Source organism: Danio aesculapii, chromosome 1 (assembly GCF_903798145.1).
Source record: "Danio aesculapii chromosome 1, fDanAes4.1, whole genome shotgun sequence".
Classification (NCBI taxonomy): Eukaryota; Metazoa; Chordata; class Actinopteri; order Cypriniformes; family Danionidae; genus Danio; species Danio aesculapii.
Window position 1 is genome coordinate 59,752,212 of NC_079435.1, and position 13,904 is coordinate 59,766,115.

Below are 13,904 nucleotides of genomic sequence, written 5' to 3' on the forward strand. Positions count from 1 at the left end.
GAGAGAGAGAGAGAGAGAGAGAGAGAGAGAGAGAGAGAGAGAGAGAGAGAGAGAGAGAGAGAGAGAGAGAGAGAGAGAGAGAGAGAGAGAGAGAGAGAGAGAGAGAGAGAGTGAAGTAAAACTCTCACTGTTCACTGAGCCGCTCGCTCCGCCGCTACATAATCTGCCCTAAATAGACTGGAATTTAGGTTGAGTTTATCTGGGTCTCCTATTCTGAGATGTCCACAGAGACACTTGACCAAAATCCAGCGCTACTTGTGACGATAAACCTTTCAAAGCGGCCTTTTTCACTTCTCTTCATAGCATTAATTCGTCTGGAGCACTTTCAATCCAGGCACAGAGAACTCTAAAGTGGGGGAATTAGACAAGGGTGCTTGAAATGTACTGCTGAGGGGACGGAAACAGCACAACAAAACAACTACATGATCCTTTCTGGTGCTCAAGAGAGAAACTAGCTGGTCAGTCATTTATTTTAAGGTATAAGCAGTTGCAAACAATTTATATGGGCTGAATTTAAACAAGGCTGCATGGTGGCGCAGTGGGTAGCACGTTCGCCTCACAGCAAAAAGGTCGCTAGTTCGAGCCCCTGGGTCAGTTGGTGTTTCTGCGTGGAGTTGGCATGTTCTCCCCGTGTTGGAGTGGGTTTCCTCCGGGTGCTCCGGTTTCCCCCACAGTCCAAATACATGTGCTATAGGGGAACTGATTCACTAAATTGGCCATAGTGTATGAGTCTGAATAGGTGTGTACGGGTGCTTCCCAGCAATGGGTTGCAGCTGAAAGGGCATCCACTGTGTAAAACATATGCTGGATAAGTTGGCGGTTCATTCTGCTGTGGCGATCTCTGATGAATAAAGGGACTAAGCCGGAGGAAAATGAATGAATGAATAAATTTAAACCAACAAATTAAATTAAGCAATGTTCACCTTAATTTGTTTGCTTAAATTCATCTCGTATACATTGTTTGCAACCAATTACCTTTAAAACAACTGAGTTAAGTCAATGCATCATATTTCCGTGCATTTATCAGCCAATATTCAATTATTTTAATGTTTTACGGGTGAATTAAATAATAAAAAAACATTTATAATATATTTTTTTAGGAGTTTTCAACCTTTATTGGACAGGACAGCAGAGGAACGTGTGGGAAACAGAGAGAGGGGAAGGATCGGCATAGGACCTCGAGGTGGGAATCGAACTCGGGTCGCCGTGAACATCGGAATGCATGTGTCAGTGCACTTTCCACTACGCCACTGGCACCGACAAACAATAACAATTTTCTGCATGTGTATCTCATTTTTATTTATTTTAAATCATACTAGCATCAAATACAAATCACTTCTTTGTAGATCATCATTCGGCTATTGTAAGAGTTTGAAATGATTAATTATATTATCAAACTCTCTACTTTTTCTCAGTTTCATTGTAAAGTTTTAGTAATTTTGCTATTTTTGCATTTTTTCTTATTATTTATACATATTTTTTTAATACTGTCATTTTGTAGTTCAATGCATTTTGTAGTTTTCACTTCAGTTTTCATAATGCCAGTTAGCGCTGCACAATATATTGTTTGAGCATTGATATCGCAACATGTGCGTCCGCAATAGTCACATCGCAAGATATGCAAAGTTGAGTCTGATTTATAGTTGACCAGAAACCACAGGTCAAAACACATGAAATTTGGAGAGACATTGCAGTATTGAACCATAACTGAGTGAAACTTCATCATCTGCACGTGTTTATGAGGCCCGTTACTGTGCAGAGGCTTTAATGCATCAAGAAGATTCATTTTATTGAATTATTTATATGACGAAGACTGTGCAATGTTACTTTACATTTGATTATTCCAATGTTCGCCTTAATTTATTTGCTTAAATTCATCTCATATACATGTTTGCAACCACTTACCTTAAAAACAACTGAGTTAATTCAATGTTACAGTACATTTGATTATTCCATTTCTATAGCGGACACCAGTAAGACTGTTAAGATTTCTCTTTAACATTTGCTTCACTGCGTTTATTTATGACTGTAGTTTGGTTATTCTATGTATATATGAAATTACATAAAATATATTCAGGTGGAGTGGTGGCTCAGTGGTTAGCACTGTCGCCTCACAGCAAGAAGGTTGCTGGTTCGAGTCCCCACTGGGTCAGTTGGGATTTCTGTCCAAACACATGCTGTAGGTGAATTCGGTAAACTAAATCAGCCGTAGTGTATGAGCATGTGTGTGAATGAGTGTGTATGGGTGTTCCCCAGTATTGGGTTGCAGCAGGAAGGGCATCCGCTGTGCAAAACATATGCTGGATAAGTTGGTGGTTCATTCCGCTGTGGCGACCCCTGATGAATAAAGGACTAAGCTGAAGGAAAATGAATTAATGAACACCCGTTTGCATGAAGCAACTTACAATTGAGGCTTGCAACACACTCAAGAAGTGCTAGTTATACAAATTTACTGAATACAGATGTACGATTCCCTTCATCCTCATTCCCCAAAAGACAAACCTTCCTCCGAACCTCGTCCTCGTCGTCTGCGCGGATGAATCCGGCGTCGTTCAGTAGCGGGCTGGTGAGAGGAGAGGGCTGCCGTCCGTCAGGACTCTGGCCGACGCTCAGACTCTGCTTCTGGCCGTTCACCATCCGCTGTCCTGCAGACGGAGACTCGCTGTGCTGAGGACTGCAGCTCACTGGACCTGAAGGAGAACAGGCAGGTCATGCTGAAGCCTTGATGATCATTCAGAAACACTTAAATCAAGGATGTGTGTGATTGTGCTCCACACATTCACAGGAGTTTATTAATCGGCTGCTTCAGGTGTGTTTACATGAGTTATGGATAAACTTTGTAAGACATTAACCCTCCAGGAGCACAATCAGACACTTTCTTTAAATGCTAGGATTAGGGTGCAGCTTAGTAAAACTAGCCTGCTGAAAAAGAAGCTTAACTTGTAAACAGCAAGAATTGACTTGCAAGGCTGCAATTAGGGATGTAACGATTCACTGATCTCACGATTCTAAGGGCTCACGCCATTTTTGGGCCTCCAGAGTTACTATTAAGCCCCGTTTACACTGTTAGCTCTGTATGCCCAATTCCGATTTGTTGCCTATATCTGATTTTTTTTACCTGCCCGTTTACACGTTCTTTTAATTGTGACCCATATCCAATTCATGCGTTTACACTTGCCATACAATTTACGATGTCGCGCATGCGTAAAGGCGGGTTCTAGCATCTGTGCCACACTAGCTACGATGGAAGAAATTGTCTTGTTTTTAGCTCTTTAGCTCTGTTTTTAGCTAAATTCATTTGCATCAGTTTAATTGTTTTGCTTTTTATGCAGATGCTCCTCTACAAAATAATCCCAATCAATGTAAAACGATGAATCCTGTCTAAACAGAGTTAAGTCATCTTGTGAAATCATATTCATATTGAAATATTTATCGCAAACAAACTAAATATCTCAATGTCAGTTTTTGTCCAGGCCCTAGATAGAAACATGTGTATCTTTGTGAAACTGAAATATAACGAATCTTAAAAGCTAAACAAATAAAATAATCTCTCTATACTAATCATGTAAGGCCTGTGCTCTTCACGTTTAAAAGTAGAGTCAGCCACTGGATTTTAATCATTAAACAAAGAGGCAGTTTCTCTCTCTGCCAACAGGTGGCGCTTACAGTAGTGATATAGTGTTTCCAGGATGTAGTGTTGCCAGAGTCACGGTTTTCCCACAAAATTTGGGTAATTTGTTGAAAAAAAAAAGTTTAAAGATAGTTTTTTAGCTACTTGAAGTTGTTTTTTTAGCTACCAAAATGTTTCTCTCTCAGAAAATAAAAAAATGAAAACTGAATCATTCCTTAATGGAGATTAATCCTGAAATGCTTACCTGGCAACCCCAAAAAAAACAATGCAAGCAAGTAAAAATTCCCTGTCACACATTAAATGAGCAGAATGCCACGCCCACTTTTTGTTTGGTGTGCAGAAAGTCAGGCAGTACATTAAAATGTACTGTATCTACACTTATGTGTATCGTGAGAATCCAGCAACTCTCATTAGACAAGCAAAAAAAGAGCTACTTTTCATCCTTTTTGGATGGGTTTTGAATTCTGATAAGGATTGAGAATTTTCTTGGACCTGGCAACCCCGCCTAGATTACACCATAAACAAAGCAGCGCTACACTTAAGAACACTACAAACTCCAAATACCACATATATTTCTCTAAAAACAGAAAGAAATCAGAGATGGATTCATATAAACGCCAACTGCATCATAATTAGTTATGCACATCGAATCATATTTGAAGAGATTTTCATCGTTACATCCCTGCTACCAGTCTTACTAGTAAAACACACAGCTTTTGATGGTCCAACCAATTTAGACAAGTACACAAATTCAGGTTTTCCGCAGGGTAGTTTTGACATTTTTATCCTTAACACTCTATGATTCTGGATTTATCAAGCTCATGGCCATGGGGTAAATCTGCACGACACACTTAGTGTTTGGAAATGGACTACGGCTGACAGCGCCACATCGGGATCCAGACATGAGTGAGTCACAGCATCCCAGTCTGGGATTTCCGCCTGAGGACACTGCCGAAATGCATGACAAATTCCCTGGATGATGATGAGGAAGGGAGCAGTTTTATCTTCAGACTACATTCACTACACAAGTACATTCACATACTTGCCCAGCAACGTTTTCATGTCCCATGCCTTGGCACGAATGAGATGCGACATGCGAACTGCAGCCATTATTGGAAGAATCTGGTGATAAAAATCTTGTGGTTGCACGCACACATATGCGTCGTCAAACATGCAACACAAACAACTACAAAACTACGGCTACACTACCACAAAACAAGACACACGAGGGGGACGCTAACATCTAGGGGTGACCGGAGTAAAACAAACCCGCGCTTCACAAGAACCAATTTTTATTGCTACTAAACACACATTAAATTACAATGTTAGATCGTTCAAGAAGTAAGACAAAGGGGGGATGTGTAGTTGTAAAAAAATAACAGAATCATACAGAATTTCCAGGAGATGAACAAGTTTAGAAAGTCCATTTATAGGTGCTACGGTATTGCAACGTAGAAGTAGTTAAAACACCTTTTTAAATGCTTAGTTGGTCATTTAGAGTAGTACCGTATATGTACGATGGTTTGTAAACACATACACTTATGGTGAACTGTGCACATGTGATTGCACCGATAATTATGCGTATCTTAAAAAGAACTGTTACAATATATTACACAAATATCTGAAGCATTTCGCATGCCTCATTAAAATACACTGAAGAAAAGTCCAATAAAACCTACATTTTAGCGTAATTTACACAAAAAAAAACAACTAGGAACGCTACTTTAGTCACTGACAGTGAAAAATACAGATCATTGGGAATGCTGGGTGGGTGAGAGTTATGCACAATCATATCAAAACTAACGCTTTTCAATAAATATCATCAATGCTTTCTTTTAAACAGGCCCAGAAACGGCAGTGGTCTTGCGAATGGCTTTGCGAACACTTTCTAAATCTTTCACTGACATAAGATCGCCATGCAAAAGTAAGGAAAAGTTGGCATTTGGCATAGATTATAAGGGCTGGGACACACCAAGCTGACGGTCAGCCATTGGGCCTTGTTGGTCTGTCGGTCAGGTTTGTTGGTTTGGTGCGTTCCACACGCAAGTCATGATTTTGCCAAGTAGGATGCGATCCTGGATTAGCATATATGTTGATCCTGGTACATCATTTTTTGGGGGGAAATGTAATACATACCTATTCCCTACCCCTAAACCCAACCATAACTGTAAATGATTCCCAAAATCAGAGGGGAATAATAGTCAGATAACACTCATGTAGAAGTGCATAAACCTAACCATACATTTAAACTTAACATAAACAGTAAACATATCCCTGATGGGACATATTGGCTGATGGGAATGTTGTTCCAGGATCAACATAGATGTTAATCCACGAACATGTCCTACTTGGTGAAATCAAGTTGTCGTGTTCCACACGTCGCCTCTTGTTGGGTTAAAATTGGAGCTTGTTGACCAGATTTAACATGTAGAATCGGATTCAGCTGATGATTCAGCTGGTTATTCAGCAATGAATCAGAGTGCAAATGTTACGTATGCAGCAGCATAGCACGTAAACAATGGAGTCAAGAAGGAACGCAGAGGCTGGCTGTTACATACGGGTTGGGACAATGAGGTGAGGATCCACGTGCGGTTCTTTATTACTAAGAGTAGTCAGACAGGCAATGGTCAAAACAGGAGCAAAATAGAAGCAAAAAGGTAATCCAAGGTCATAGTCGAAAAAGGGCAAAAGGTCAGGCTAGGCGGTAAAGAATCAAGAAAGGGAAAACAAGGCAAGGATCTAAACATGGAAAGACTAGACAGGATTAACGCTTCATAATGCTACAGGAGCATGTGTGTGCGAGAGGTTAATATAATGTCCAGGTAATCAGTTCATGAGTTACCAGCCGTGTGTGTGAACTCAAACTGGTGTGTGAGTACAGGTACGTTCCTTTGGTGGCAGATTTGTAATTCTCCTGCGATCTGCATGGGCTAGATCAGTGTTTCCCAACCCTGTTCCTGAAGGCACACCAACAGTCCACATTTACAACCTCTCCCTAATCAAACACACCTGAATCCTCTTATCATCACATCAGAAGAGACTCCAAAACCTGAAGTTTATGGGTCAGATAACGGAGACATCCAAAATATGTACAGTTGGTGTGCCTCCAGGAACAGGGTTGGGAAACACTGGGCTAGATCACTGGTGATTGCGACACCGGCTGTAATTTGCTACATTTCTCAAATATTTGCAGATTATATTGTGAGTGACAATTACTGTGATAATGGCACTGAACGCTGGTTTGTTTACGCTTTGCACATGTGCATTGAAAGTTCCGGTGTCTTGTCGTGAATGAAAAGAAAACACTACTGCCCCCTGTGGTGCATAAAGACACATCCCCGCATGCAGACGCAGAACGCACACACTCTTGTTTCAGTCGGATGTCATCCGTTTGGTGTGTTCACGGGCAGCTCTTTGGTCCAGATGGAACCAGACGTGAGCCGACGCAAAGCAACAACACAGTTGGGTTTCGTCAGAGTTAGTTGTTTGGTATTGGCTTGGTGTGTCTCAACCCTAGAGATCTTTAGACGAGATTGTAAGGGTGCACTCACACTAGGCTATCCAAACCATTCCCGGGTGCGTTTCTTGGTTCGTTTGACAAGTGTGAATGCATTGAATTGGGCGCAGGCATGGAACAGTTGGCCAGCCCTGCCCGGTTGGAAGAGGTATGCCAGAGCGGGGTTCGGTTGAGGTTTGGCATGGTACGCCTGTAATGTGAGTGCAAAGTGCGCCTGAGCTTGAAATTGAAGACGTGACGTCACTTGTAAGGGACTCTTTTCATATGGATTTATTAATTATTTTTACTATTCAATGAACAAGAACTTTTATAGTTTATTAAAGACGCGAACCCCTCGTTGCATGTCAGCTGCCACCTTCTGCAAACCTTCTGACGTTGGCTGCTGACGCTGGGTTTGCGCCACCAATCGCCGGTCGGCGTATCGTTTAAAAGCAGAGCCCAAACTGCGATGGGGATCTCTCTCTCTATCTCTTTCCATTTCTCGCTCCTTGTCGCTCTTACTCTTTCTGTGGGTCTCTGTGAGGACAGTCTCTCTTGCGAGGGCTAGTCTGAGAGAATGTGTTTTGCTTGTGTTTAATTCTCCTGTCTAAAGTTTTGAGATCTGAATGTGTTTGCTTGTGAACTTGTCCAGTTAACTGATGTATTTGAGTGATACCTCGGAGAGATTGTAGGAGTGAGTAAGTCGTGCGATATACAACACCGAGATTTATCTTTTGTATTAGTTCATTAGGTTCAGGAGAATGTGCTGCTTTGTGTATGTTTTGTTTTTAGTTAGAGTAGTTTAGTTAAGACGTTTGGTACGTTGAAGATGTTTCTTTTCATGCTTTTCTTTTCATATTTAGTTTAGTTTGTTGAAAACAGTTACTGAGTTTTGTTATATTTATTTCTTTGATTTAAGCACATCTAACTACTTCCTCTCCCCCCAGGTAATTCATCATTTATTTATTGTAAATATTTTTCTTTCACTGTATATTATATTTTCACTGGAAGTATGGGCAATAAACAATTGCAGTGATATTTGGTTCTTCAGTCGTTTCTTTCTCCCTCCATTTGTTACACACACACACTCAACTATTATTTCAAGAGTTCACACTTAGATATTGTTTGATAACTGTTAGCAAGTTTAGCATGCTGTCCCGGGAGAGAACCCTGAGCTCGGAGATAGGTGAGCCCAGGGCACCCGCCTGGTCCATAGAGCATATGAGGGGAGTACGAGATCAGGTGGTTCTCGAGAGCTCCCCGTGGTAAAAGAAGGAAAGGAAGAGAAGGGGTGGATGGGGGGTTTCTTCGGAAAACGAAGATAAGAGAGTAGTTCTAGCTAGGCTACTTATAGTGAGTTGGGGTTAATCTGATTGGCTAACTAGTGAATGTAGATGAGTGGCCAGCTGCAGTCAATCATATCACGTGCTCCTCTCGAAATTAGTTTGAAAACTTCACATGTTATGTCAAACACCCTTAGTTTAATATTAACATCTAAAAGGACGTAACAGAAGGTAAAATGCAGTATCAGTGCAGGCCATCGGGGAAGAATGGGAGGGGGGACAAGCGCGCTTCTGCACGGTTTAAGGCGACTGTATCTAGTGTGAGTACGCCCTAAAAGTGTAAACGGAATTGCACAAGATATCAAAAAACTAAAATGAAGGTTAAAAGGTCAGACTGAACTCAAGTCAAAGGGCATTTTGGGACAGCTCTCGGAAAGCTTCCTAATCTTCACATACTGAGCCTCAAAACTTACTCTTACTCTGAGCCTGTCCAAATCTCACCTACATCCATCTCCACCTTAAAAGACCACTGCGTTTCAGGACCTCGTGTCAATGCACAGTCTTATACACACATAAAAAAAAGACAGCTGCAGACAAGGACAGTTTGACATGCTTCCAGAAAAGAGGGGAAAAAAAAGACAAGGTGAGGCATTCCAGAGATACATGCTGCAAGTATACTGGGCAGGAGAAGTCTTAAATGCAATGCAACCTGAGCACAGGTTAATATGCTTATAAATCAAGTGGACATCAAGCATCGCAAATGCACCACAGACAGATGACATTGATGAGGCGTGCCAGAGCAGTTTGTTTAAAGGGGGAAATAAATTAGGCAGCAAAGCAAAACAAAAACCAAAATGAGATCTTTAAAATGTTGCTGAATTGTTTTTAAAGGAGTGATGCATGCTGGGAAATGGGCAAGCAAACGACGAAGCCACTGGATCACCACCCCGAGAAGAAACACAGAAGATTTTCTTCCACCAGTTCAAAAACTAGCAAATAATAAAAAGTTAGAATGAAGACATCATGCTTGAAAATATCTTGAGGTGTGATAAATGCTAATAGCATGTTATGTATACACAATCTCTTCATTTATAACACACAGTCCAGCATGCATGATCTGTTTATATGACAATATAAGTGTAGCGTAGTTCAACTTTAGACAAAATCATCCATCACAAACTTTAAGTCGCAAGTGTAAACTAGCAAACCTAACACTCGACATTCATATCTTGTAAATTTGTTGTCATATCACTAGTATACAGCAGCAATACTGTATGTTAGCTTCTGCTATGACTAGCAAAGGTATTTACAGGTTGAGTGAAGGCATGTCATGTTTCTGTATATTTCTGTAGTTCATTCTTTCTACGTGATTATCAATAAAGATAGAATTCATAAAATGACGCAGTTACTACTCAATGCGTTATCAGTAATATTGATAACCTCTTTAAACAATCCCACAACAAAAATCCATTGACTACATTCACAGACATGGCACTTTGCAGTAATTCCTCTTCAATCTTAAGTTAATCATCTCAAAGTAATAGTTAAGTATTGTGCATATATATATATATATAAGTTAAATACTACAGTATTTCCTTCTGGTAGAACAGCCTTTTTGCTAACACCTCTTGTAAAATACCATCGCTGTTAATATGCTAAGTGTGTAGTCTCAACTAGCGTCACCAATTTAACTCCTGAACACTGCCTGTTTCTGCAAAACAGAAAGTCTCAAATTTGCAACTAGTCAATGTTACATCAGGCCATGCTATGCTATGTTTGTTCTGAGCCACTAGTGGCAGAGAAACTACACAACAAACCTTCAAAGGCACTTTTCCATTGCATGGTATGGCATGGTTCAGTTGGGCAAGGCTCAATTTAGTAGTCTTTTCCCTGTATTCCATACCTATTACCTTGTACTTTTTTTAATCGTCCCTTAAGTGAGGTTTTAAGTGATCCACACCATTACCAAAATGTGACAGACTTTGCTGATTACCCATTGATCAGAGTGAATTTTCAATTCCAGCGTCATTGGATCTGCAACATGAGACACTAAACCTGTTATATAAACAATAGTGTTTTCTATGGTGGCTGGGAAGTGCAAAACAACATTGTCAGCGTGAGAGTATTTAGAAACATGTAAACGGAAGTACATGGAATCAAAGCACGACATATGTTGACTGATAAAGATATCGAAACCGACCTCACCATGTACACCTGGTTAGCTCAGTTAGGTTGATTGATACTCATAATCAATGACTTGGTTCGAATCCCGTTGATGACGTGTCATTTATAATTATTTCTTTACATTAATTTTGATTATATACTGTTCTGCCACACGAATATTAAAATCAATAATGTTCACACTGACACCAAGTAATAAGAATATTTGTTTGGTATGGGCATGTTTTGTTGCTGTGAAAAAGTGACGAATCTGCCAATCTGCAAACGTGAATAGTTCACATCTGGAAAGGGGCACCAGTTAACACGGACACCAGTTAAACCGTAACACCGGCTTCCTTCAGTTTACTGTTAAGAGTCTTCAAACACATATTTAGACCGTGTAGACTTGAATTGAACACATTGATGCTGTATGTCTGGTGTTTCCGTCTGGTCCGCGTCCTTTAGAATCTCCAAACACTGACCACACGCAAAGCAAAACCGCATTAAGCTGCTCATTGATTTGCCACAAAATGGGCAAAACAACCCTCGACTGCAGTCCACGTTCTGTCACCATAAACTTTATTTACACCATGTACTCCATAGTACGGATTTACCACGCTCACCAACAACACTTTTCCCTGCGTTACTCCCGGTGTGCGGTACGTTCTACATCACTTCCGGTGTGTGGTACATTCTACATCACTCCCAGTATGTAGTACATTCCCTTTCCGTAAAGAATCTGTAATCTGTCATTTGTTTCAGGACTTGTAAAAGTGTTTTGCGACATGTAAATTTTTTTCTAAAATGTTCATTTGTTTCGTCCTTGGTAAACTTGTTTTTCCTACGTAATTGTGTCTTTTAATAGGTAAAAATGTTTTTCAAAATGTAAATTTGCCTTGAGCTTCGTAAAAATGTTACACACTTTGTAATGTTGTTTTGCACTTCTCAGCCACCGTAGTTTTGAGTTGGTTTGTGTTGTGCATTTGTTTATTGATGATGTCACAGCAGTAGAGGCAGTCAACTATATTGCTATATATAGTCAACAATAGTAATAATGGACCCTTTTCACAATACGCGTTATGACATGTTTGAAGATCATCAGCAATTTAAGGCCTTCAAATTTTTATAATACTTTTTGTATAATTTTTGTAAATTTATAATTTTTATAATACTAGATTTCTTTTAAAAAACATTTATATGGATTTATTTATGCATGATATCATCTTAGCATCAAATTACGAAAAACGAATACAAGGAGTTTGTAATGCAGTGTGTATGGGGCAGAACAGTAAATTTGACGTTGTTCTCTCTTCTGGCTGCCATTATCAGTCTTAGTTATCAGTTTTCCTTTTTCTTAAAGTCTTGATAACACCATCATTGAGTTTTTTTTTTATTATTTCAGCAAACAGGATTGTAAAACAATTCTTTGTTGTACTCTCCCATTCACTGCGCTCTAACTTTACTAACTATGACGACTTCTGCTACTGAGAAACTTGAAAATGTGAAAAAGGTCCATCCCAGCCATTTTAAGCGGTACAAAAAAAACTGCATTGGAAATAAAAACCAAGCCTAGCAAAAACCGAAGCAAGCCAAGCCAAACCGTACCATACTGTGCAGTGGAAAAGCTGTCAGAGAGACCAAGTAGCAAAATTGGCATTAAATCAACTAATAACCAGGCACATCCTTTCTAGCAGTTGAATAACTGTGCCCCATCCTCATCAATGATGGGATACCTATATCCATCATCTCCCCCTTGGCCCTCATCCTCCAGTTGTAGACCGCCAAAGGAGAACTTGCTCTGGGGCAAAGGGGAAGAATTGGCCGCCCCAGGGTTTCCATAGACAAGGGGCTGACAGTAGGAGTTGCTGCCTGCATCCGACTCAGTATCACTAGACTCAGTTCCACTACTAGTAGAACCATCAATCATATGCACAGGGCTACTGTGATCATTAGCACTCAGCCTGCTTCCATACAGGCGCTGGACATTGCTGGATCGAGATTGGCCGGATGTTCCAATCCCATTAGCAGCCACACGCCTCTCAATTGCAGCCATACGTTCAGCCCTGGAGACCAAAGATCGAGGCTCATTGGTTGAACTCAACTTGCTTAGAATCATGGGATCGGTGTCAGAACGGTTGCGCATGCCGTTTTGGAGTTTCTGCAAGTGTGGAGATCGATTGACAATTGGGGAGTAGCTCCCATAATGCTGAGCCTCGCTCCCAGATCCACCATTGCTAAGGTAATGGCTACCATCATCCCATCGTCTGCGACCACTATACCCAATCTGTTCTGGATTGTTCAGGGAGCTTGTTTTATGAAAACTGCTCATCACCGGACTACAGTTTGCACTTCGGGAACCAACTAAATGAGAAGCAGGTGACACCAAACCACGTCTATCCATACCTTGAAACAATTCATCCACCAAGGTACTGCTTAGAGGCATAGCACGTGGTGATCCGTTACCACAAAACGACCCATTAGATATCTGACTACCATTGAAAGAATCTGAACTCTGAGCCAACCGGCGAGTATTCAAAGGAGACTCCCTAAATCTGGACTTGCTTGCCCCATTGTGTTGGCCAGTTCCATAACCATTGCGTATTCTACGGCCTGTTGGCTCAACCTCATCATTGTCATGTGTGTGTGAGTGAGACCTGGTGATGCGGCCGTTAACCACATCGTATTCACTATCTATATCACTGCAGTCAATGTAAGGTATCGAGGAGCTGCTACCCTTGGCAGAATGCGATGCTAGACCTGTGCTCAGATGCTCGGCTTGCTGCTTGGATGGGGATGGTTTTAATCGAGCATCTGCCTCGTCGCTGGTCCCGTTTCGACATCCATTGGTCTGTGAATTTAGGCCCCCGGTGTAACGCTGGAGAGACGGGTTTTCAACAGTCACTTGAGTGCGCCCAAGAGGCGAGTCCGCCTGGTGTCCTGAAGCACTGGCATTCCTCTGCAACATCTAAAATGCAAAGATGTTCAAGAAGAAAGAGCATGAGAGGCACCTCTTAACACTGGCACTTTAGAGTCGACAATAAAATGCATTTGGATGCCGATTCACTTTATGTATATATATACACCAAGTTCAATCTATCAGAAGTGAATCAAGTACTTACACTTCTTCTTACCAATAAACCATTTACAATAGGTCTAGGAATGTGTTATGGTAATGTCGAAGTCTGTGTGAACTTGCTGAGATTTCTATTTTAGTTTGTTGATGCACTTCCAATTGAAATAAACTATTGAGAAGCGGACAGGGCTTACTCTTCGCACATTAATCCCTCAGAAAACTAATGATAAGAGGAGTGTAGTTAAGAATATTGTGTAAGAA

At 40.8% G+C, this 13,904-nt stretch overlaps 1 protein-coding gene across 1 annotated transcript in view; it reads right to left on the minus strand.

Moving 5' to 3' along the window:
- farp1 (FERM, RhoGEF (ARHGEF) and pleckstrin domain protein 1 (chondrocyte-derived)) overlaps window positions 1-13,904 on the minus strand; it is a 118,514-nt gene that overhangs the window by 28,662 nt on the left and 75,948 nt on the right. Inside the window, exons 13-15 of the mRNA XM_056453920.1 lie at window positions 12,263-13,535; window positions 2,503-2,690; window positions 386-387 (exon numbers count right to left, since the gene is read on the minus strand). Coding sequence (XP_056309895.1) covers window positions 386-387; window positions 2,503-2,690; window positions 12,263-13,535 — 1,463 coding nt within the window. The remainder of the gene's footprint in view (window positions 1-385; window positions 388-2,502; window positions 2,691-12,262; window positions 13,536-13,904) is intronic.